The 24,997-nt window shown below is 36.9% G+C and overlaps 3 protein-coding genes across 4 annotated transcripts in view; 2 read left to right on the top strand and 1 right to left on the bottom strand.

Moving 5' to 3' along the window:
• NCAPG (non-SMC condensin I complex, subunit G) overlaps positions 1–7,381 on the top strand; it is a 32,820-nt gene extending 25,439 nt beyond the window's left edge. Inside the window, exons 15-21 of one of the 2 annotated variants that reach the window (XM_011948806.1) lie at positions 1,019–1,200; positions 1,511–1,685; positions 3,553–3,714; positions 3,948–4,086; positions 4,475–4,561; positions 6,197–6,266; positions 7,179–7,381. In XM_011948806.1, the coding sequence (XP_011804196.1) occupies positions 1,019–1,200; positions 1,511–1,685; positions 3,553–3,714; positions 3,948–4,086; positions 4,475–4,561; positions 6,197–6,266; positions 7,179–7,302 (939 nt within the window). In that variant the 3' untranslated portion in view covers positions 7,303–7,381. The remainder of the gene's footprint in view (positions 1–1,018; positions 1,201–1,510; positions 1,686–3,552; positions 3,715–3,947; positions 4,087–4,474; positions 4,562–6,196; positions 6,267–7,178) is intronic. The other variant, XM_011948805.1, reaches the window with a different exon arrangement.
• The window catches only part of LCORL (ligand dependent nuclear receptor corepressor-like), a 177,897-nt gene continuing 157,968 nt past the window's right edge, over positions 5,069–24,997 (bottom strand). Inside the window, exon 7 of the mRNA XM_011948810.1 lies at positions 5,069–9,740. Coding sequence (XP_011804200.1) covers positions 9,560–9,740 — 181 coding nt within the window. The 3' untranslated portion in view covers positions 5,069–9,559. The remainder of the gene's footprint in view (positions 9,741–24,997) is intronic.
• LOC105516559 (NADH dehydrogenase [ubiquinone] 1 beta subcomplex subunit 4-like) lies at positions 17,852–18,309 on the top strand. Its single transcript, XM_011948807.1, has one exon. It carries the CDS (start codon positions 17,866–17,868, stop codon positions 18,253–18,255), a length of 390 nt encoding a protein of 129 aa, XP_011804197.1. The 5' UTR covers positions 17,852–17,865; the 3' UTR covers positions 18,256–18,309.

Raw genomic sequence — 24,997 nt, 5'->3', positions numbered from 1 at the left:
CCAAGTAGCTGGGACTACAGGCGCCCGCCACCTCGCCCAGCTAGTTTTTTGTATTTTTTAGTAGAGACGGGGTTTCACCGTGTTAGCCGGGATGGTCTCGATCTCCTGACCTCGTGATCCGCCCGTCTCGTCCTCCCAAAGTGCTGGGATTACAGGCTTGAGCCACCGCGCCTGGCCAATAGAGTTCTTTATGTAGTTTGGGTGGTAGATTCTTATCAGGTATAATTTGTAACTTTTATTCTATAGGTTTTCTTTACTTTCTTGTTAATATACTTAGATGTACTAAACATTTTTAATTTTGGAGATACACTCATTTTTTTCTTTCGTTGCTTCTGCTTTTGGTGTCCTATTTAAGAATCCAGTCTAAGTCCAAGTCATGAAGATTTATCCCTGTTTTCTTCTGAGAGTTTTCTGGCTTTAGTTTTTATATTTAGGCTGTTAATGCATTTTCAGTTAATATTTGTATATGGTCTAAGGTCCAGCTTCATTGTTTTGCCTGTGTACATCCAGTTTTCTTTTCCTTTGTCTTCTCTAGACTTGTTTTGTTTACTCCTTCTAGGAATGCCTTCTACTTCAACATCTTCTGTTCACATTCTATCCATTATTCAGACAAATTGCCACTCCTACCTATGGAGCTTTTGCTTATAGATAGGCACCATCCTCTAATATCAGGGGCCAGGGTTTTCTATGTCTTAGAAATGCTAAGCATTTAAATATATGTTTTGCTTTTTATTTTCCAACAGTTTTAAAAGGCCTTTGGTTCTTCTAAAAAATTTTAAGATAATTGAATTTTTCATGGCTAGACTAAGCATTTATCTAGTCTCCTAGTCTTTTAGATTTGTGTAACATTGTTAGTCTAGCTGTGAAGAAACAGTCTTTTTATGTGCCTTTAAAGAATTGGTAATAACTTGAATGGTTTTTGGATGGTTCATGTAAAAATACTGTAGGACAGGCTACATTGAGAGGCTTAAAAAGGAGATACAAATAAATTTCTTCTAATGAATGTCATCTTTGTTAGGTATCTGAACTTAGGACTGGAGCTGCGGAAGGACTAGCCAAGCTGATGTTCTCTGGGCTTTTGGTCAGCAGCAGGATTCTTTCTCGTCTTATTTTGTTGTGGTACAATCCTGTGACTGACGAGGATGTTCGACTTCGACATTGCCTCGGCGTGTTCTTCCCCATTTTTGCTTATGCAAGCAGGTATTGAGTCATACTGATAAATCAAAAATCTGACTTGACATCAAATTCAAGTCCCCCATGAATTACATCTATAATATTTTGTTGTTGATACTTTTTCTATCTTTAGTAGATAAATGATAAAATGACAAGAATGATACAGATTTTATCTGTCTGAATTTTTGGCTCTTTCCTGGATGAAAATGCACTTTATCTTGATGAGTGAATTTCATATATAGTAGTTTTGAATTTCATACATAATAGTTTTTGGAGTCATGCTTTTCTCTCATCAAATTATGTTCTGTCAACATACTTTGAATTTGTTTCTCAACAGGACTAATCAGGAATGCTTTGAAGAAGCTTTTCTTCCAACCCTGCAAACACTGGCCAATGCCCCTGCATCTTCTCCTTTAGCTGAAATTGATATCACAAATGTTGCTGAGTTACTCGTAGATTTGACAAGACCAAGTGGATTAAATCCTCAGACCAAGACTTCCCAAGATTATCAGGTGAGTGATTTTGGTAACTGCACGGAGATCACTGTTTTGGTAAAATAATCTCTCTCAAAGATCCCTTGAAATACTGAGGAACTGCATTTTGGTCTTTAGACTTCAGTCTCAAGCATTTACCACAAAGCATGAAAAAACAAGACCTTGGGAAATGTGGAGAAATACAAAAACAGAAGTAATCAATGCTAACATTTTTGCTACTGAAAAGAAATTACTAAAAATTTACCACCCACACCATGCCCACTTAGTACTGACTGTTAATCTGAAATAATAACCTGCGTTATCTAGGACTCACTGAGTCTTCAAATGTTGGCTTACCTGCTATGCTTCAGGCACAAAGAAGGAGAATTTAAAGACTAAAATTCACTTCAAACTTTTTTGGCTTTTAATTCGAAGAAGATAAACCAACTGCACACTGACTCACAGACTGAACTTAAGCTGGGTTGTTTTAATCCTTTAATGGCATTTGGTCAAACTTGTTACTACTTTTGAAATTTAATGTATTAGTGATTTCAGATGCTAACAGATTAAGTTGAAAGTGTTACTCTCTTTTATTTGATATTTAGTGATAGGCTACTCTGTTCAAGTCATATGTCTTATATTATTGGTAAGATAAGATTACAAAGGATATTAGGCAGAATTAGGCAAGGGTCAGTAATAGAGCTATTAAGCACTTTAGGACTTGAGACAAAGGCAAGAGTCATGTGGTAGGAATGATGAGTACAGCGTTAGTTTTAAAACTCATTGACCAAAATTCAGTTAGGCCTTGTTGGTATTTAGGGAGTGGTTTGGGTAGAGGAAAGATGTTTTAGTAAAGGTGATATATGTAGATGGTTATGCAAATGTTGGGGAACTGTAGAAAGATAATTTTGGCTAAGGATCCTGAATAGGACTGTTAGGGCAGAACATTGGGGGTAGATTATAGATTGCTTTAAAGGCCAATGTAGGGAATTTGGAGTTGGCCTTATTTGCAGTGGGTGATTATGCAGGGCTTATGATGAGAAAGGGTTAATGTCATGAAAACCACTTAGAAAGATTAATTTGGTGGTCAGTGATGGTTATATGAGATGAACTGGTGAGCGGAAAGAAAATAATATTAAGAAAGCAGTTGAAAAATCTGTGTAATTCGCTTGTAGAAAAAGTACTAGAAAGTAATAGTAGAAAGTAGAAAGAATAGAAATTGACCTAATAAAGAACTATGGGTACAAGAATTTAAAAGAAAGAGCTTGAGAGGCAAGAAAGATGGAGGAGTCCAGGCAAACTCTAAGTATGTGTAACAGCAGACTTTAAAGGAGCTGTTGCCATAGTGTAATTGGGGAGTATTCTCATGATCAGCATCTTGGAAGAGTGAGGAAGGTAGATTGGGGCATGGCACTAAGTTCAACTACTGCTATGCAAGCAAAGACCCCAGCCAATCCCATAGGGAGTTCCAGAACTGGGATGTTCCTTTGAGTTGTCCAGAATGGAGGCAAGCTGAGACACTGTACCTGTGCATTGGCCAGTCATTGGATTTGCACAAATCTTTGGGAGAAGAGGTATGATCTTGGACAAGGTCCACCAAAGTCCACCTTCGTCAGCCTGGATCAGTACTGTATCTGGGAACTTCTACCCTCCAAAACATGCTGCAACTGGAGGATGAGTGCTTCTTTCCTACAGGAAGTGGAACTGGGCCCTATAACACAGCATCCACTACAAGAGGTCAAGAAGGGGAGCTTATTTTGGTGGTAGGGTGGATGTTAAATTTGGTTTTAGACATTTTATATTTGGGATTATGACAAGACAGTTGGAAATATTTGTTAGATGTGTAAGACTATATAATAATCATAATCATTTTCATTTTATAGAGAATTTTCTCTTAATTTTTTAGGCCTTAACAGTACATGACAATTTGGCTATGAAAATTTGCAATGAGATCTTAACAAATCCGTGCTCGCCAGAAATTCGAGTCTATACAAAAGCCTTGAGTTCTTTAGAACTCAGTAGCCATCTTGCAAAAGATCTTCTGGTTCTATTGAATGAGATTCTGGAGGTAAAGTAGTTTCTAATTATTCTGAATTAGTTTGTGTTTATATTTATACATGTAGAATTTACATGGTTGTATTAGATTATACATATGTTAGCATATTGTGACTTATTTGAAATATTTTCTTCATAAATTCCATATACTTTAGTGTTTTTAAACAACTTGATATGTATTGGTACTGTTTTCAAAGAAGATTAGGGAATGTGGTGTTTACAAAATATTAATGTTTTCTTTTATAGCAAGTAAAAGATAGGACATGTCTGAGAGCTTTGGAGAAAATCAAGATTCAGTTAGAAAAAGGAAATAAAGAATTTGGTGACCAAGCTGAAGTAGCACAGGATGCCAGCTTGACTACAACTACTTTTCAAAATGAAGATGGTAATGACATACTGACTAGAATATTAAGATTCTGTGTTTTTCATCTTTACTGAGACATATTTTTTTCTACTCTAACATGTTTGGTTGGACATCAGAAATGAATGAAAAATTTTTTCTAATTAATCCTCTTGGGAAAGAGCATTACTGATAAATGTTTATTCTACTTTTCAAGTGTTCTTTGGCATGCATTTCTCAACATATGACCATCTTTTTAGGAGTTTTGCTTCTTTTCCAACATTCAAATTTTCGAAAGGGTGATTTATAACTTTTCACTAGCTGTTAGAAGGACTTTGTCATTTCAGTTTCATAAAAACTGGACTTAAAAAGACAATTCAAAATATTTCATGAGGCTATCTTATTTATATTGTTGTATTATTCCCTTTAATAGAAAAGAATAAAGAAGTATATATGACTCCTGTCAGGGGTGTAAAAGCAACCCAAGCATCAAAATCTACTCAGCTGAAGACTAACAGAGGTAGTGTATGGATTGACCATCTTTATGATAAAAGTTTTAAATTTTGTCTTCCAATGAAAAATACTTGTTTTGCAAGTTTTCTTATCTTTGTTTCTTTAGGGATAAAGATTTTTTTTAAATGTCTTTGGTATCCTTTCTTTTTAATTCTTTCAGTGGATGTCAGTTTTTGCCTTGTGTCTAAAGATGATAAAATCAGTATTGCTCTAGGTGCTTTTGATTGAAAGAAGTATGCTGCAAAACATCATATTACAAAAGATAATTTGGGTTAAATTAATATTTGGTTAAATGATGGTTTTATATTAGTTATTTGTGTTCTGTCCTTTATATAACTCAGCATTTTTAAAAAATCCCTGTAGCATTTTTCTGGGCTTTGTTTTCCTTCTATTCCCAACTTATTTCATATTTTCCCAACTTGTTTCCCAAGGGCTATCCAACAATAGGGGATCTGCTGGCACAGTAAATGCTGACTACTAGGGGATCACTTGGAAAAAAATCTGAAATTCAAGATCTTTTTATTGTTTTATTATTTCCTCATTACAAAAGCAATGCATGCTTATTACAGAAGAATCAGAAAGTACATCCAGGCAAACTACTATAAGGAACACTAATAATCCCACCCATGAGCCAACCATGATTTTAATTTTAGAAATCTATTTTTTAAGGCCCTTTTCGATGCAGATTTAATTTTTTCTAAAATGGAGTCTGGAATATTGTTTTGTAACCAGTAAATTATTTAAATACCGATTGCTGGCTATTGTTCCAAGTTAGTCCCATATTGTTGGATGTTTTCTTGGGGATAAATCCATTTAGTAAAAGCAGGTAAGGAGTAGAAAAAAGTGCCACATGAATGAAGTAGAGTATATAATTTTCAAACAGACTGTCACATTGAACAGTTTGGTTTTCATCAGATTTTTTTTTGTGGTATATCACACCATGAGAACACCATCCTTTTTAAGACACCAAACTTCATGTATTCATACTGTTTTATTTCTTATAAATGAGAAACATCAAAAGCCAAACTTTGTCTTACTCCTTAACCTTGTAAATTTCTAGTAAGTAGAATCTTATAATCCCTAGTATATAAAGGTTCTGGTTTTTACATTGAAATATATTTTAGAACACATATTTGAATTGGTCATGTATATGTTATTTTACAAGAAGCCATTATTACCTTACTGATGTTCTATTTATCACCTTCCAAGAAAAAAATAAGTTCTGTTTCTTTAGCACCTGTTTATGCACCTAACTTACCTTTCTAACCTTTAATTTTCATGAGTCTCTCCACAGACTTTGTGCTATAGCAATAATATAGGTACTTCATTATAACACATTTTTCATATACTCTGTCCTCAAATACATTGAACTAAAATTTGCCTTATTTTAACTTGCTTGAAATTTCCTTATTTTCCCTTACTCATTATTAGTGCTTACAAAATAAATTAAGTTTTAATCTTGCTTGGGTTCCTTTTTCTGTGGTAGTGGTAACTAGTACCAAGATGGCTAGAACAAGTAGGAGATACATGTGTTGAAAGGATTGTTGTGTTGAAAACAAAGGGTGTAGTTAGCCTAGAAACTAAATTAAAAACAATAAGCAACTGATAATAAATTCTGATAATGAATTATACTGTCTTCAAGGACAGAGAAAAGTGACAGTTTCAGCTAGGACGAACAGGAGGCGTCAGACTGCTGAGGCCAACTCTGAAAGGTATGCCATGCATGTCTAGAATATATAGAGGCCTATCTTCACTTTTTCTTTCTAGAAGTAGAAAAAAACTAATTTTATTGTGAATGAGAGAAAATATATAACAAGATAGTGAAAACTATAAATAGCTGTCTTGGGTATCTAGTCTAAAATTCCATTATCAAGAGCATTTGACTTCTTACGGCGTGTTTGCTTTTGCCAATTAGTTGGCACGGTCTTTAGTGCTATCTTTAATATGTTGTTTCAATTTCTAATTATATGATGTGACTCCTCTTTGATCTTCAGTTAGCAAGTCTTGATTTTGATAATATTTGGGTTCTCTACACTGAATGACAGAATAATTCTGTCTATAATTTGGGTATATTGTGTGGTAGAGTGTTTATTTTTGGCTTCTTGTCAATGAAGCCACTGTTAGAGCTGAAAGTTGGTAGCTGTCTTGTATTCATTGGCAAAATTGTATTGTGTGTATTTTCAGTACATAGTTTCACACTATCTTGATTAAATTTAATCAAGAGGGGGAACTTGTTTTTTACTGTGTTTTTGGAATTTATTGCTTAAATCAAGAGAACTTATTTTTTTTCTCACTTCTTGAGTTTCAAAGAAATCTTTTTTGGACAGTTATGGTCCTTGTTTAATTACAAGCTTCATTACAAGTCTGTGGCTTTTTTCCTGTATAACACCAGGTTCCATTATAGTATATAAAATCCTTAGCTAGGTTTTCCATGAATCACTTTGCTGGATAGCCAAGTCAGTGTTTTTTGACATTGTTTGATTTTAGTTTTAAGCTAAGTCAATGGAATCAGGCTATCAATTACACACTGATAGAATGTGAGTCAGAAACAAAAAAGTTTTATTTATAAATAAACTGGTTTTAAAGTTTGTATCTAAATTCGTGTATTTTCAACATCTATTTAGTGATCATGAAGTTCCAGAACCAGAATCAGAAATGAAGATGAGACTACCAAGACGAGCCAAAACAGCAGCGCTAGAAAAAAGTAAACTTAATTTTGCACAATTTCTCAATGAAGATGTAAGTTAGGAAAGATGATGGAGGTGGAATCCTTTAAGATTATATCCAGTTATTTGCTTTAATAAAGTTAACCTTGTCAAAATCAGAACAAACCTGACATCTTTCTGAAGATTTTCTGCTGTGCGCTTCCATATTACTTTGGCCTGTATTAAAGCATTAGGACAGCATCAGTTATTATAGTCCAGAACAAATCTGCATCACACAGATTTATCAGAATTTGAGGTGGGCCTAGGAATCTCATTTTTAAATAGTCTCTCCAAGTGATTCTTATGAACTCTTTATGTTTAAAATCATGTCATTATGGAAAACTTTCAACTGTGACTAGCTAGTAGCTTGCATTTGAGAAGCTTATGACTTAGATGGGCAGAATCAACAAAGATGAAACCGCCTGAGGACATATTTAACAAGTAACATGTCAAGGGAAAATGAAAGAAGTACCACAAACTGGCTAGGAGGAGCTTATCACCAGTGAGGAAGACCAGTATAACGTTCAACAGTTATTTTAACAATCTTATTTTGTGATTCCTACAGTGAAAACATTTTTGATGATGCTATCTGCCTAGGAAATCTCTCTTCCTAAAGTATTTGCATATGGGAGTCCTTGTTTGTGAATGTTTCCTGGGTTAGGGAAGTGTCAACATAAATGTATATTAACCATGAAGCTGCTCTCTATATTTTTGGCATAATAAAATAATATTTACTGTGGATAATAATTCTAGTGGTAAAATAATGTGACAGGAAGTTCTCTTTATATATGCTACCAATTTATGAGCACTATGTCAATTTCATTTCTTGTCTTTTGAAATTGACACTTGACTTGACTTATGAAACTTGTACTGTATGAAACTGGTCCTCTTTTCTGCAATACCCAACAAAACACCGTTTCTCTTTATTATTCAGAAATGTCCTAACATGGATCTGTTTAAATAATTGTGCTTTTTTAGGCTTATTTATTAGAAGCCATTTACTTGAAGTGAAATTTTAAGATGGAGCTAAAGTAAGATCACTGGTTTTTAGAACCAAATTGCTATACATATGTGCCTCATAGAACTTATAAAAGGAGTCAAAGTTACAAAGCAAGATAGTTATTAAGCAAAAGGAAAAATGGTAATGATAGAAAGTCAGTTAAAAATATATGATTGTTCTTCATTCTGTTTGTTGGCTCTGTGTTCTCCTGTGCTTCAAATTCCTTATGCATTGTTATTTTAAAGATAATTTGCAGGGGGTTGGGAGGACTGAAAAGGTACATTAAGTGTGCTGTAAGGAAAAGTCTTAGAAACATAATAAACTAAAATCCCATTCACACATGGCCAGGCTATCCAAAAAGAAAGAAGCCATGTTCTCATGCGGTTCACCATAGTTTGCTTTCTGTGGCATGGGAAAACAAATTTAAGCACCAAACCTTTAGTATTCTGAGTGTTCAGTTTTTAGACACAGTCATGTAGCCATTGCTGAAACTGTGCTTTGCACTATTAGAGTTAAAGGTAGGGAATGTCCTGCTTTTAAAAGTCATCCCTTTAAAATAAAAGGCTAAGGTACAATAAAACAGATGTAAATCCATTTACCATTTTTTCATTCAAAACTGGTAACTTACAGAAACCACATAGTATTCTTCTCTACCAAGAGGCACAGATTTGCTAAACAGTAAACATGCAATTGTGCCATTGCTCTTAAAGCCCACAGACTTATAGGTTTAAAATACAGAGAAAGAACTGATCAGCTCACATTCTCCTGTGAATGGAAACATGCTACTTGACAAAAAGCTATGGTCAACTTGTTTTCTTCTGTACATATATAACTTTGAAGGAGATTTACTTCTAAGAGATACCTTTGCCTTTTCTTTCACCAATGTGCTTCGAGGTAGTTGGTGTCCACCTGTTTCCTGTTTGACAACTGCTCATGGGCCAGGTCATCACAAATCTTTACAATACTAGCTCTATAAATCACAATGTGTTATATATTAAAACTTTGTGCACAGAAATAAAACTGGGGACAATTACATATTTAAACTTAGGGCATAAAAAATTCACATAATACCATTAAAAAGAGAAACATCGAAATCCGTTTATACTACAAAATTCCACAATGATCTGATGTAAAACATGTAAAAAACATACAAAGAATATAATCAAAGTGATTAATGCTAATGATTTAATATAAAGACAAATCACAGGACTAGAAATACTTCAAGATCAATTGATAAATGCTTATTGTTCAGAAGGAATATTGACATACAAAATAAAGATAGTGCAAGAAGAACTGCAATCTATTTCTCTTCACTTTTGAGATTTTGGTTATGAACTGTACAGCTCGCTAGAGATGCTGTTGTCAAATTCAGATTCCATTCAATGGGACGATTAAGGCACATCTTAACGGGGCTCAAAGGGCAACGTGCTGTATTCCCATCAGACACATTCAGTTTCTCATCAGTTTTCATTTGTAGCATGCTGGAAGAAAAAGTGTAAGGCATTTTAGTTTTACTTTAATTTCCAAGTAATTATCAACCTTGTAAAAGAACATTTAGTTGTGTTTGGATCTCTAAACTTCAGCGTACATAAAGCATTTATCCTGAAAAATACAACAGTTTTCTCTCCCACCTACTTATTGAACTAAATACAATGAATAATGCCATGTAAACTGTAACTTGAGAAGTCACATATGACTGAAAAAGTAACACTGCATATATGGATTACATCAGTATACATCAGAAAAGATATTATTTAACCTTGTGAGCCTGGCAGGATTCAACCCTTTTAACTCGCCCTTTTGTGGATCAGGATGAGAGCCACTTTGAGGAAAAAAAGGGATCAACATTTGTTGCCTGTTATGTTCTAGCCACCTTCACATGTATTGTCTCATTTGAATTTCGCAAAAGCCAAGTAAGGTTGGTATGCTTATCCTCACAGTAAACAATAAAATCAAGACGACTCAGAGTTAAGTACAAATATGCCTGAGGTCATACAGTCACCTGCCTGGAACTGGAATACAGCCCTTTCTCTTTTCCTTATGCTTGTCTACTAGCTCTCTAATGAGGCTGGAAAATCATCAGGAATTAAACTTATGGCCAGCTCATCAGAGGAGCATGCGGCATCCACAGGATACTTATTCTGGTTGTCTATTTCAAATAATTTTTTACATTAATGGGAAAGTTGGCTTATTTGGATTTATATTAGGTTGGTCAGATCTCTTCAACATTATTCTTTAATGTTCTGGACTGGTGTCTTATTCCACAAGTTCATGAGAACAGTTCCGTCTGTTCCTAAATGTTCCCATGTAGGGAACCTTGCTCACCACTCTGCTTAACCAAACCTTTACCCATGCCTAATCCAATCTCACATCTCTCAGCGTCCTCTCAGTAAAACATTGCATTGGATAGTGAACTATTGGGTTCTCCACTATTGTTTCATGTCTAATAGTCTGATAACCCCCTCTAGATCAGAAGGAAAGGATGCTAACATTTTTTCTGTGAAGATAAGCACAATGCTAAATACATAGTAATTACTCAAAAATTCAGTAAACATTTATAAAAAGCCTGTTGTGAAACATCTGGAGCAGAGTGCTACTCTTCAGAATCACAGACACGTGACACTCAAAAGGGGAGCTAGTCCACTTTTCGTGTAATGAATATGCCATCCTTAGTTGTAAGTATTACAGTCCACATATTCAGGTGTGAATCCTTATGTTTATAAACTATTCAGCTCTCTAATTCACTTGACATTTAACTATGGTTAGTTAATTTGAACTATATCACTCCTAAGCTTTCTCCAATTGTAGCTCTACAAATCTTCCTATTAGCAATGAGGTTCAGTGTCTCATATTTAAGTGACTTGGTAGAGTTGGGAAATGGGAGCATCCAGACTCCAGTAGATCCCTCCTTGCAACCTCAACCAACCAACCCATACGCCATTCAATAAGCCAAATCCGTTATATCCTGTTTTACCACCACTAACATATCTAACTGCATTCTCCCCAGTCTCAGTCCCATAGAATACAGTTTCAATTTGTATAGATACTAGACAAAATGATAAACTACCAGGTAGCTTAGTATGCATCAAAAGTAGTAAACCACTTTTTTGAAAAGCTAAAACGGATGTGATTTAAAAATAACATATTTAAAGTATATGTGACAAATGAAAGAGATCCAAAATACAATATTTTCATACATATTAGAAATCATAACTGAATTTTGAAAAAAATTTACATTAATTATTATTAAAATGTCCTCAGGGACTTCATTATTGTTTTTCAAGTTAGCAAAACTCAGATAAAGCCATTTCCTTTCTCCAAGGACTGCTAGTCTTCATATTTGCATTGCTTGTATTTTCAAAGCAAAAGTTTGATGTACATCTTCTTGAGAAACTATAAGGCAAGCTATAAAAACAATTATATTAATCAAGATAGATTGGTAGGCAAGTATAGTAAGTATTATACTCCAAAAAAGAAAATGAAGGCATAGAACAAATAATCATGGTCATAAACAAAAACAAAGTTTGTTTTGTTTGCTGTTTGTTTGACTAAGGTGTTTTCATCACAGAAGAATAACTACATGATTTTCCTTTTCAAAAACGTAAGGCAGTTTTCTTAGGTAACTTCTAGAATGGTATACTATAAATTTGGGTACACAGATCCTACAGGTGCACAAAACTATACTTATGTATGGGGAGAAAATGTCAGTTTTGAAAAAAACTAAATTTACTGATATACAGCTTGACATTTAATTCATATATACTTAAAAAACAATGAATATGCAAAGTTTGGGCAGTACTGCTCTATAGAATTCTTGGAATACAGCTATCTTAGGAAATGCTGGAACCAGAGGCATTAGAACATTACAGCTAGAAAGTACCTTTCTAGATGTTTGTTTTTTGAGACAGAGTCTTGCTCTGTGGCCCAGGTTGGAGTGCAGTGGCACCATCATGGCTCACTGCAGCCTCCAACTCCTGCACTCAAGCAATCCTTCTGCCTCAGTCTCCTGAGTAGCTGAGACTACGAGTGTGTGCCATCACACCCAAATAATTTTTAAATTTTTTTGAAGAGACAGGGTCTTGCTGTGTTTTCCAGGCTAGTCTCAAATTCCTGGCCTCAAGCAATCCTCCTGCCTCAGCCTCCCAAAACACTGGGATTACAGGTGTGAGCCACAACACTTGGCCAGATTTTAGTTTTTTAAGAGAGTAGGAAAATAAACTGCCCCTTTTTCGGGTCTTCTAAAACCAGATGTATGTGGACTAACATAAGAACCTGGTTCTCTGATTAGTGCTTAATCAAGACTTTTCAATTCCATTTTCAACACCAGAGTCAATGAAATTATTTAACATTGAATACCTCAGAAAGTGCTTTTGAGATATAAAGATGAGGAGGACACAGTCAGTGCTTTCAAAGAGTATGCAATATAGAGGATTTAACAAAAAGACTCCTTTATATTTGGAAATTAAAATTTTGACTAGTTAGGCTTAATGTCAGGAATTTGCTGTATAATCATACACATCTGTACAAAGTGAAAAATAAATGTTCTCAACTTTTGATGCCATTTTTGTACAGTTTTTTTGTCTTGTGCATTTTTAAAATAGATAATACATTTGCAAAATTAAAAACATCAATCAGCGTGTAATCCCAGCACTATGGGAGGCTGAGGTGGGTGGACTGGTTGAGCCCAGGAGTCTGAGACCAGCCTGGGCAACACGAAAAAACCCTATCTCTATAAACAATACAAATATTAGTCCCAGCTACTTAGGAGGCTCAGGTGGGAGGATCTCGAGCCTGGGAGGTCGAGGCTGCAGCACGCTGAGATTGTGCCATTGCACTCCAGCATGGGCAACAGAGTGAGACCCTGTCTCAGAAAAAAAAAAATCAGTCAGTGAAAAATGTCATACAATGGGAAGAAGTCTATCAGTGCTTCTAGCCCCTCTTCTGGGGCAACTATGGTTACCATTTTATTGTCTATTCTTCAGATAGTCCCCTCACATTGAAATATGTAGGTAGCTGTGTTTCAGCTCTCTCCCTGTACACAATTCTACCATTCTATATGCTGTTCTGTATCTTGCTTTAAAATATATATTTTGGATACTGTTTCATATTTGTAAAATGAATATTCAAGTCTTTTAACAGCTACATAGAATTCTACTTTATGGCTAAATCATAATTGATTTTATCAGTCCTCAACTGACAGAATTTTTGGCTGTTTTAATCGATTGCATAAAATAGCAATGATGCATTGAATATTCTTGCATGTGTTCAAGTATATCTATAGAGTTGATGAGGAGTAGAAAAGCTGGGTCAAAAGGTGCTTTTACATTTTTGATATTATCAAAGTGCTCTTCGGAGACTGTACCATTTTACACTTTGATCAACAATGTGTCAAAAGGTCTTTCATTCCTCTTACTCTAACCAATAATGTGTAATAAAACTTACAGATCTTTGAAAATCTGATGTTAAAAAGTGGCATACCATTGTTTTAATTCGCATTTCTTTTATGAATAAGGTTAAGCATATTTTAATGTTTTAAAAGCCATTTGTGTTCCCTTTTTATGTGTTCTTTGCCAATTAGGATAATCTTTTTCTTGTAGTTATGAAAATTAATCCTTTGTTCTATAGTGATTTGTGATCCCATTCTCCTCCCCCGCATCCAATTTATATCTCCTTATGTTGATTTTCTCGTGAATCCATTCTAAATTCTATGTCATCAGATTTATCACTCTTATGTCATGGCTTCTCTGTTTCATAAAATTAGAAAGCTGAAAGCAGTAGCAGTTAAGTCATCTGAGAAAGTGACTTTATATGTCTATATCCTGGATTCTAATGAAAGCTCAGCAATAGTATGTATACGGTGGTACTCTTGAGAGTAGAGTTAGGGAAAAGAATGTAAAGACCTGGCTCAATTTCTGACAATAATCACAATAATAATGTCCCTGGACAAGTAACCTTAACTTCCTGCCTCATTTTCTTCATAAAAAAACAAAAAACAAACAAACAAAAAAACACTTTCGCACCTTATCTTAGCAAGTTTTGACAATTTAATGAGAGCCAATTAGCATGCTTTAAAAGCCATAAGGGGCTCTATACAAATACAAAGGCTTAGTTTACTGCATATTTTGGTGAAAAGAGAAAGAAGTGGAGGAGAAGTGCTTATCATAAGTAAGGACTCTTCTCTATCAAACTAGAAAACTAATGGAGGTGAGGGTTGAAAAAGGGCAAGAGGAATCTGAAATGGTTACGTAGGCATCTAAGCCTATTTTTGATTCTTCAGTAATCCCATGGACCCAAAGACAGAGTCCATCTCCACATCTGAATGGAAGTTTATAGAGTATGTGCATTTGCAAAGTGTAAAAGATAGAAATCTTTTGGGAGTCATAGAAATCCAAAGAATTTGTGATTTAAATTAATGATTATTGATAAGTCTAATCTTCACAAAAGTAAAATTGTATCTAGCTCTAATAATTTAAACTTGTATTACTGGAGATATGCAATGTTCATTTCTGTCATAGGGACAATAAACTTGAATGTTACCTAGCTGACTCTTGCAGGAAACAAATTTTGGTATAACCAAGACAGGTCTGAAAATATCACTTACAGAACAGTAGCTACGTACCAGGCAGTGTGCTAAAAGCCTTTTTGCCTTTTTTTCTTTCTTTCTTTCTTTTTTTTTTAACACTACCACATTCAGTCCTAACAACTATTCACTGAAGCTCACAGAAGTAAAATGACTTACCCAAGCCACATAACTCGTAAATAGAAGTCTCCAGGGCCTATGATCTATTACCTTGTAATGCATACTAACTCTTGGATTGTTCTAATTCTGTCATGATTCTCCATGTTAATACCCATTTTTCTATTCTTCAGAATGCTTAACATGTGAGATTAGTGGACACGTGTATGGTTTATGGGTTTAAAACAGAAAGATGTGCCTAAGGCTACAGTTGTAACCCTATCCAGGAGAGTTAAATATTTAATGCATGAAGTTTCCTCATGGCATAAACTAAATAAGCTACTCATATCCTTCAATTCCTGAAAGAGAAGAATAATGTTAGGGCATAGACTGACATGTTTGTGAGCGCTAACAGAGTATTCTTTAGGTCAAGAGTTTCAGGGAACACAAGTTCATCTTTTTAAAGGGAGACGTCAGCTGTATCACAGATAAACTGGGCTCTGGTACAGGATTTGGACTTGGAATAGTTAATGTACTTGACACTGTCAAATTTGAACTCATCTGTTTAACGCCAAATTCTGGATGACGGCTTACTTTCTTCTGGAATGGTGTCTTCTAAGTGTTACTACAGTAAAAATGTACTGACTAGCTATTATGGCTCAGCTCTGTCCTATAGCTTGACGTCTCCACAAATCTATCCAAATATCACCAAAGGTATGTTAAGCGCACGAACCTAGATGAGAGAACCTTCATGAAGGTCACTTATCATTTCTTCTAACCCTCAAGCAGTACTTACTTAACATATTAGGAGTATTAAAAAAGTGATGGTATCTACCTTTAAGGGTTTTGCAGCTTGGTAAGGAGGCACAGTGAGAAAGTATTCACAAATTACCAAAATAAAACAGCAGCATGCAATAAATATAAAGGAGTAACTAAGGACTAAGGGATTACAGAGAAGGGAAAGATTAATCCCAGCAGAGTGGGGAGACAAGGGGAAGAAACATTTGATAACGGCCTTTAGGGATAAGGATGTTGGTAAGCTGGGGCAGAAGGAAGATTTGTAGAGCTCGAGTTCTGATCCTGAGTCCAATCACTGGCCAGCTAAATGCACATTTCTTAATCTTTCTAAGCTTCAATGAAGATAATGAAAGTCACTACTTTTTATGGATAATGGGACTGTTAAATGAATTTATGTAAAGCACTTGGCATAGAGAATAGAATGCACATAAAATGCCTGGCATTTCGACTGGACACATAATAAGGATACAATAAATGTGAGTTAATGTTAGTACTATTAAAAAAACATAAGACAATCAAAGGTACCCTTGTTTTCACTGGGGATAAAATATGGCAGGTATGTGTATGATTTGTTTCTGCACTGTACCATATTAGGTTATTCCTGTAACTCTCATAAACAGATATAATGATTTAATTTGTGTAGACAGATAATACAATCGTTTAATTTTGAGTCCCTGGGCTTAAGGGAGATCAAAAGATCTAGCCAGGTAAACACAGTTTGTAAAGGTGACCAAGAGGTCTAAAATGTGAATAAACACAGTTTGTAAGGGTGACCAAGAGGTCTAAAATGTGAATAAACCGTTTCTTTTGGTTGGCAAACAGGTAACTTTAGATTGCAATTGCTTTAAAAAAAAAAAAAAACTTAGTTTTTCTCAAAATTTTCCTTTGTTAGGATACTGATGAATTTAAAGGCTTTGGTAGATAAAGTAGAAGATTATGTAGACTTTTTCTCTACTTGCTTGCGATTACTGTATTTGGAGTAGAAGAACATGATGGTTAAGAACCAGACTCTAAAGACCAACAGTCTTGGGGTGTAATCCTAGATTTGCAATTTGATACAGCCAATTTCAGAAAAATTATTTATATTAACTTTGTTTTGAGTATAAAGGTGACACGAAGACTGGCACTCTGGTGCACAGTGTGTGGTTAATAACTAGTAAGTGTTATGACCATTAGAGCAGACTATGGCAGTCAGGAATTTACAAGAAAACATCTAGAATAAAAAAAATAGTTTTCTCCTGATAAATGGGAGAGCCACCTGAATTTTTAATTGAATGGAAATGAAGGAAATTATAGTCGGATTAAGGGGAGAGAACCAACAGTCTTCAGAAATTAATGAACACTGTTTGCAATGTTATGCAATTTAGAAATGACCCTTGGCCATGTAGGAACAAAAAAAGACTCCCTGAATTTCTATAATAAAGTATTCAAATACCCAGTAAATATACAAATGTGATTCAGCTACAATTTATAAAAAGAATAAAAATAGGAAATTTTAGTAACGTGAAATTAAAAGCAATTAAGTTGTTGATCTAAAACAATGCCAACCAACTGTAAAAGACTGCAGAAACTGACATGGTTTATAACATTCTGAGACCCTGTTTGCATCTATCTGCCTTCTAACTTACCAATGATCATAATCCTTTTTTTGATATACTATCAATATCAAATTGATTGCATTAATAGTCCCAACTCTTTACTCATCCTTAAATTTACTTTCTTTGCCCTATCATTTTGCAATGTTCCCATTCTGCCTTACCCACGTGATTTGCTCTGGCCAATAGGATCTTAGCAAATACGATGGATGCTGAAGCTTGAGAAAAATTGCTTGGGCAAACCTGCTGAGTTAGTGTGAGGGACACATGGAGCAGAGATAAATGTCCCTCCCACCTGATAGCTAATACCAGGACATATGAGGGAGGCCAGCCAAGATCAGAAGAACATCCTAGCCTTCTCTGCCAACCACAGACTCATGAATGAAATAAAAATTGCTTATTTTAAGCTAACAAATTTTGGAGTAGTTTGTAATATAGCATTATTGTGGCAATAAATAATAAACCATCTCTTCTCAATTGGATCCTCACCATGAAGCTTAAAAAAGTACAAGGTCGGTTGTGCCCTGGGTCGCCAAGATGTCGTTCTCAAACTATAAGTCGTCGCGCCTGGCCGCTCTGCCCGAGACCCTCGACCCAGCTGAATATGACACATCTCCGGAAACCCGGCGGGCGCAAGCCGAGCGGTTGGCCGTAAGAGCCCGGCTGAAACGAGAGTACCTGCTTCAGTACAACGATCCCAACCGCCGAGGGCTCATCGAAAACCCTGCCTTGCTTCGTTGGACCTATGCAAGAACAACAAATGTCTATCCTAATTTCAGACCCACTCCTAAAAACTCACTCATGGGAGCTCTGTTTGGAATCGGGCCCCTCATCTTCCTGTATTGTATTATCAAAACTGACAGGGATAGGAAAGAAAAACTTATCCGGGAAGGAAAATTGGATCGAACATTTCAGCTCTCACGTTAAGTCTGGCAATGATGACTATATGTATTCCTGCCTAAATAAATCGTCTATTAATCATTAAAAAAAAAAAAAAAGTACAAGGTCTCTCATTCTTTAAAAAATAAAATACAAGACTTTACTCAATCTTTAGTTTTCCTCAAGATAACAGTTTTATAATTAGATTACTTTAAGGAGTTATCCTATACTTGCTATCACCATTTCCTTAGCTCCTCATTCCTTAAGCGATTCCAATATGGCTTCCAGTGCTTTTACTCCATGAAAACCGCACTTACTAAGCCATGAATGGCATTCACATTGATAATACCAGTGAATTTTAGTTTTTGCCCCCTTGGCAGCATTCAATATTGTTGACCATTTCTTCTGCTATGAACTTGTGTTTCTCCTAAATTCCTATGTCAAAGCCCTAACCCTGAAGGTGACTGAATTTGGGGACAGGACCTTTAGGAGGTAATTAAGGTCATGAGTGAAGCTCTAATCTGATGAGGTTGGTGTTACTGTAAGAGGAGGAAGGGATACCAGAGGGTCCTCTCTGCCATGTGAGGACACAGCAAGAAGCTATCTATCAGCTTGCAAACCAAACTTGCTGGACCTTGATCTTGGACTTTCCAGCCTCCAAAACTTTGAGAAAAAAATGTTCTGTCATTTAAGTCATGCAGTCTATGTTATTTTGTTGTGGTAGCCCAAGGAGACTAAAGCACCCTCTTTCATGAACTCATTTCTTTTGGCTTTTGAGACAAAACACACTTTCCTCTTGCCTCTTCCATCCCAAGTCATCCTACTTTACTTGGATAACGAAAGTTGGAATTTCTCAAGGATGAGTCCTAGTCTTTCTTTTCTCCTTTATTCTATAAAGTCTATTTGGGGGGTCCTCATCCCTACTCACAGTTTCAGTCATCAATGATATCCTAGATGTCTCAACTCCATTCACAGCTTATGCATTACTTACTCAGAAAGGATTTCCCTGCAACTCAACCTAAAGTAGCCCCCCTAGAAACTCCTTTCTATCATCCATTTCATTAACATAATTTATCACTGCTTTATGTTTTCTATTATTGTTTTTCTCTCTTACTAAAATACAGACGGATGAGAATAGAGATCCTTGTTGTTCTTGTTCAGCATTTTATCTGCAGTACTTGGCACAAAGAAACTAGACAAATATCTGCTGAAAGAAAAAAATGATTTCTGCTTCTGGCCATGATGAAGTAACAGGGTAGCTGGGACCAGATACGTGGCTTACTGCCTGGAGAGTTTTCAGGCTGCACGATAGGGAGAGAACCCCAACAGAGCCTGGAAATATTCCCGAGTTGGGGAGACAGTGACTGGAGTTCACGAAGTCCCAGGTGACTAGAATCTGTGGGTTAGAGTATAGGAGAGAGATGGGGGTGAGGGGAGAAAGGAAAGAGAAAGAGACAGAGAGATCTGCAGAGGATTTTCCTTGGGTTAAAGATAAATAAACACTGATCAGTGGATAAGTATTTCCCAAGTCTGTGAAAAGAATCAATGAAAAGGATCAGGTAATAATTTTCTGGAGGCTATATAGAACTGGATATAATTGACCTCCTGACACACGCAGCATTTAGTAAAGTCCTCAGGTGGGTATTGGATTGCCTCTATAGTGAGGTCAACTTAGCCCTAGAGCAGGACTTCTTAATCTCAGCTTCACTAACATTTGGGACCAGATAATTATTTGTTGTGGGGGCTGTGCTAGACATAGTAGAATTTTTAGTAGCATCCCTAGACTTTTTCCACTAGATGCCAATCTTTAGAAGATGCCAATAGCACCTTCTAAATGTAATAGTACAAAATGTCTCTGTACATGACCAAATATCCTCTATGAGGCAAAATCATCCCTGGTTGTAAACTACTGTCTGAGATTAAAGGCTGTTCTGGCTCTGCCCAACAATGCTTAAGACATGAAAGAATCAAAATGTTTCTCAGTAAGTTAATGGTGTCCCAGAACAGAAACCAAGAACATTTAACATTGCAAAAATTCCAGATCACAATAATATAAAATTCACAATGTCTGGCATCCCACTGAAAATTACCAAAAAAATATGATCCATAATGAGGGGAAAAATCATTAAAGAAATAAATAAATAACACCGATTGTGAAATTAGTACATGACGATGTTAATGGAGATATTTTAAATACACTTCATAATTTCAAGAAGTTGAAGAAAGCATGGGCATGATGTGGACAAATATGGTAGATATAAAAAATACGGAATTTGAACTTCCAGAGTTGACAAACCATTTATAAAATAAAAAATATCCTAGATGGTATTAATAGCAGATTAAACAATGCCAAAGAAATGATTAGTGAACTTAAAAACACAGGAATAGTAATATGCAGAATGAGAGTAAGAAGAGAAAAAAAAACTAAGCAAAAATGAATTGAGTATCAGTGACCTGTGGGATAAATACATGTGATTTATATTCCAGAAGGAGAGGAGAGTGGAGAGGGACAGAAATATATTTAAAGAAATTGGCCAGACACAGTGGCTGACGCCTGTAATCCCAGCACTTTGGGAGGCCAAGGCAGGCGGATCACCTGAGGTCAGGAGTTCGAGACCAGCCTGACCAACACGGAGAAACCATCTCTACTAAAAAAAAAAAAAAAAAATACAAAATTAGCCGGGCGTGGTGGCGCATGTAATCCCAGCTACTCGGGAGGCTGAGGCAGGAGAATCGCTTGAACCAGGGAGGTGGAGGTTGTGGTGAGCCAAGATCGTGCCATTGTCCTCCAGCCTCGGCAGCAAGAGCGAAACTCTGTCTCAAAATAAAAAAAAGAAATAATGGCTAAAAAATGTCTAAATGTGATTACAAGTATAAACTGATATATTCAAGGAGTTCAACAAACTCCAAACAGAGAAAACATAAAGGCAACCATGCCAAGCCCTTTCATAATCAAACTGTTGATAACCAGTGATAAAGAGAAAATCTTAAAAGCATCTGGCAGAAAAAAGAACATACAGAGGAGCAAATATAAGAATGCCATACCCATCTTCAGAAACAATACAAGCAAGTAGAACAATATCTGTAAAGTACAGTCTCCGGCTTAGGATGATTTAACTTAGCATTTTTCAACTTTACAGTGGTGTGAAAGTGATAAGCATTTAGCAGAAACCATGCTTTGAGTACCCATAAAACCATTCTGTTTTTCAATGTCAGTATTCTATAAGTTATATGAGATAGTCAACATTTTATTGTAAAACAGGCTTTGTGTTTAATGATTTTGCCTAGCTGTAGGCTAATGTAATGTTCTGAGGACATTTAGGGTAGGTGAGGCTAGGCTGTGATGTTAGATAGGTTAAGTGTCTTAAATGAACTTTTGACTTACGGTATTTTCAACTTACAAGGATTTATCGGGAAGTAGCCCCATCATAAGTTGAGGAGCATCAGTACTAAGAGAAAAATATGATCAAATCTGAAATCCATATGCAGAAAAAATACATTTCAAAAACGTGATATATAGACTTTTATAGACATACAAAGGCAGAGTGAATTAATCAACAGCAGACCTGCACTACAAGAAATGCTAAAGGAGGTCATTCAGGCAGAAGAAAAGATATCAGATAGAAATCTGGATCTGTACACAAGAATGAAGAGCATTAGACATGATAAATTCATGGGAAAAATACTTATTTTTCTATTTAAAAAATCTCTGAATAACTGTGTAAAGAAAAAATAGGAATAATGTACTATGAGGTTTGTAATGTTTACAGAAATAAAAGCACAAAGACTTGGAGAAAAAATGCAAACGTATGGTTGTAACAACTTCAGTAAAGTTTCAGGATACAAAATCAATGTACAAAAATCAGTAGCATTTCTATACACCAACAACCATCCAAGCTGAGAACCAAATCAAGAAAGCAATCCCATTCACAATAGCCACAAAAGAATAAAATTTGTAGGAATTTATTCTTTATTCTTAGGTACGGCTAACTAGAGAGGTGAAAGATCTGTACAAGGAGAATTACAAAACACTGTTCAAAGAAATCAGAGATGACACAAACAAATGAGAAAACATTCCATGATTATGGGTAAGAAAAATCAATATTGGGATAAGAAAAATCAAAATTGGGCCATATTGTCCAAAGAATTTTAGGGATTCAATGCTATTCCTATCAGACTGCCAATGACATTCAGATGGAACCAACAAAGAATGTGAATAGCCAAGGCAATCCTAAATAAAAAGAACAAAGCTGGAGGCATCACGTTACCTGACTTTGAACTATACTACAAGGCTATTGTATTAGTCCATTTTCACACTGTTTCCATTTATACCCGAGAATGGGCAATTTACAAAGGAAAGAGAACCCACAGTTTCACATGGCTGGGGAAGCCTCACAATCATGGCAAAAGGTGAAAGGCATGTCTCACATGGTGGCAGACAAGAGAAGAGAGCCTGTGCAGGAAAACTTCCCCTTACAATAACCATCAGATTTTGTGAGACTCACTATCACAAGAAGAGCATGTGAAAGACCTGCCCCCATGATCCAATTACCTGCCACCAGGTCCCTCCTACAACACATGGGCATTCAAGATAAGATGTGAATGGGGACGGGCCGGGCGCGGTGGCTCAAGCCTGTAATCCCAACACTTTGGGAGGCCGAGACGGGCGGATCACAAGGTCAGGAGATCGAGACCATCCTGGCTAACACGGTGAAACCCCGTCTCTACTAAAAACTACAAAAAACTAGCCGGGCGAGGTGGCGGCGCCTATAGTCCCAGCTACCCAGGAGGCTGAGGCAGGAGAATGGCGTGAACCCGGGAGGCGGAGCTTGCAATGAGCTGAGATCCGGCCACAGCACTCCAGCCTGGGTGACAGAGCGAGACTCTGTCTCAAAAGAAACAAACAAACAAAAAGATTTGAATGGGGACACAGCTAAACCATATCATTCTGCTCCTGGTCCCTCCCAAATCTCATATCCTTACATTTCAAAACCAATCATGCCTTCCCAACAGTCCCCCCCAGTCTTAACTCATTTCAGTATTAATTCAAAAGTCCACAGTCCAAAGTCTCATCTGAGACAAGGCAAGTCCCTTCCACCTATGAGCCTATAAAATCAGAAGCAAGTTAGTTAACTACCTAGATACAATGAGGGTAGAGGCATTGAGTAAATACAGCCATTCCAAATTGGAGACATTGGCCAAAACACAGGAGCTAGGGTACTCAAATCTTAAAGCTCTAAAATGATCTCCTTTGACTCCATGTCTCACATCCAGGTCACGCTGATGTAAGAGGTGGGTTACTATGGTCTTGGGCAGCTCCATCCCTGTAGCTTTGCAGGGAATAGCCCCCCTCCTGGCTGCTTTCATGGGATGGCTTTGAGTGTCTGAGGCTTTTCTAGGTGTATGGTGCAAGCTTTTCGTGGATCCACCATTCTGGGGTCTAGAGGACAATGGCCCTCTTCTCACAGCTCCACTAGGCAGTGCCCAAGTAGGGACTCTGTGTGGGGGCTCTGACTCCACATTTCCCTCTGCACTGCCCTAGCAGAGGTTCTCCATGAGGGCCCTCCCCCTGCAGCAGTCTTTTGCCTGGGCATCCAGGCGTTTCCATACACCTTCTGAAATCTTGGCAGAGGTTCCCAATCCTCAATTCTTGACTTCTGTAAACCCGCAGGCTCAACAGCATGTGGAAGCTGCCAAGGCACTGGGGCTTCCACCCTCTGAAGCAACAGCCTGAGCTGCACCTCGGCCCCTGTTAGTCACACCTGGAGTGGCTGGGACACAGGGCACCAAGTCCCTAGTCTGCACACAGCACGGGGACCCTGGGGCTGGCTCACGAAATCACTTTCTCCTAGGCCTCTGGGCCTGTAATGGAAGGGGTTGCTGTGAAGACCTCTGACATGCCTTGGAGACATTTTCCCCATTGACTTGGAGATTAACGTGTGGCTCCTCATTAGTTATGCAAATTTCTGCAGCTGGCTTGAATGTCTCCTCAGAAAATGGGTCTTTCTTTTCTATCAAATTGTCAGGCTGCAAATTTTTCACACTTTTATGCTCTGCTTCCTTTATAAAACTGAATGCCTTTAACAGCACCCAAGTTACCTCTTGAATGCTTTGCTGCTTAGAAATTTCTTCCGCCATATACCCTAAATCATCTCTCTCAAGTTCAAAGTTCCATAAATCTCTAGGGCAGGGGCAAAACGTCACCAATCTCTTTGCTAAAACATAACAAGTCACCTTTGCTCCAGTTCCCAACAAGTTCCTCATCTCCATCTGAGACCACCTCAGCCTCGACCTTATTGTCCCTATTGCTATCAGGCTTTTGGTCAAAGCCATTCAATAAGTCTCTAGGAAGTTCCAGATTTTCCCACATTTTCCTGTCTTCTTCTGAGCGCTCCAAACTGTTCCAACCTCTGCCTGTTACCCAGTTCCAATGTTGCTTCCAGATTTTTCGGGTATCTTTTCAGCAGCACCCGACTCTTGGTACCGATTTACTGTATTATTCCATTTTCATGCTGCTGGTAAAGACATACCTGAGACTGGGCAATTTACAAAAGAAAGAGGCTTAATGGAGAACCCACAGTTTCACATGGCTGGGGAAGCCTCACAATCAATGATGAAAGGTGAAAGGCATGTCTCACAGGGTGGCACACAAGAGAAGAGAGCTTGTGCAGGAAAATTTCCCCTTATAATAACCATCAGATTTTGTGAGACTCACTATCACAAGAAGAGCATGTGAAAGACCTGCCCCCATGATTCAATTACCTCCCACCAGGTCCCTCCCACAACACGT

This window comes from Colobus angolensis, unplaced genomic scaffold, assembly GCF_000951035.1.
Source record: "Colobus angolensis palliatus isolate OR3802 unplaced genomic scaffold, Cang.pa_1.0 Scaffold284, whole genome shotgun sequence".
Lineage (NCBI taxonomy): Eukaryota > Metazoa > Chordata > Mammalia > Primates > Cercopithecidae > Colobus > Colobus angolensis.
The sequence above is the reverse complement of the archived record's forward strand: the minus strand, read 5'-3'. Positions and strand labels throughout refer to the sequence as shown.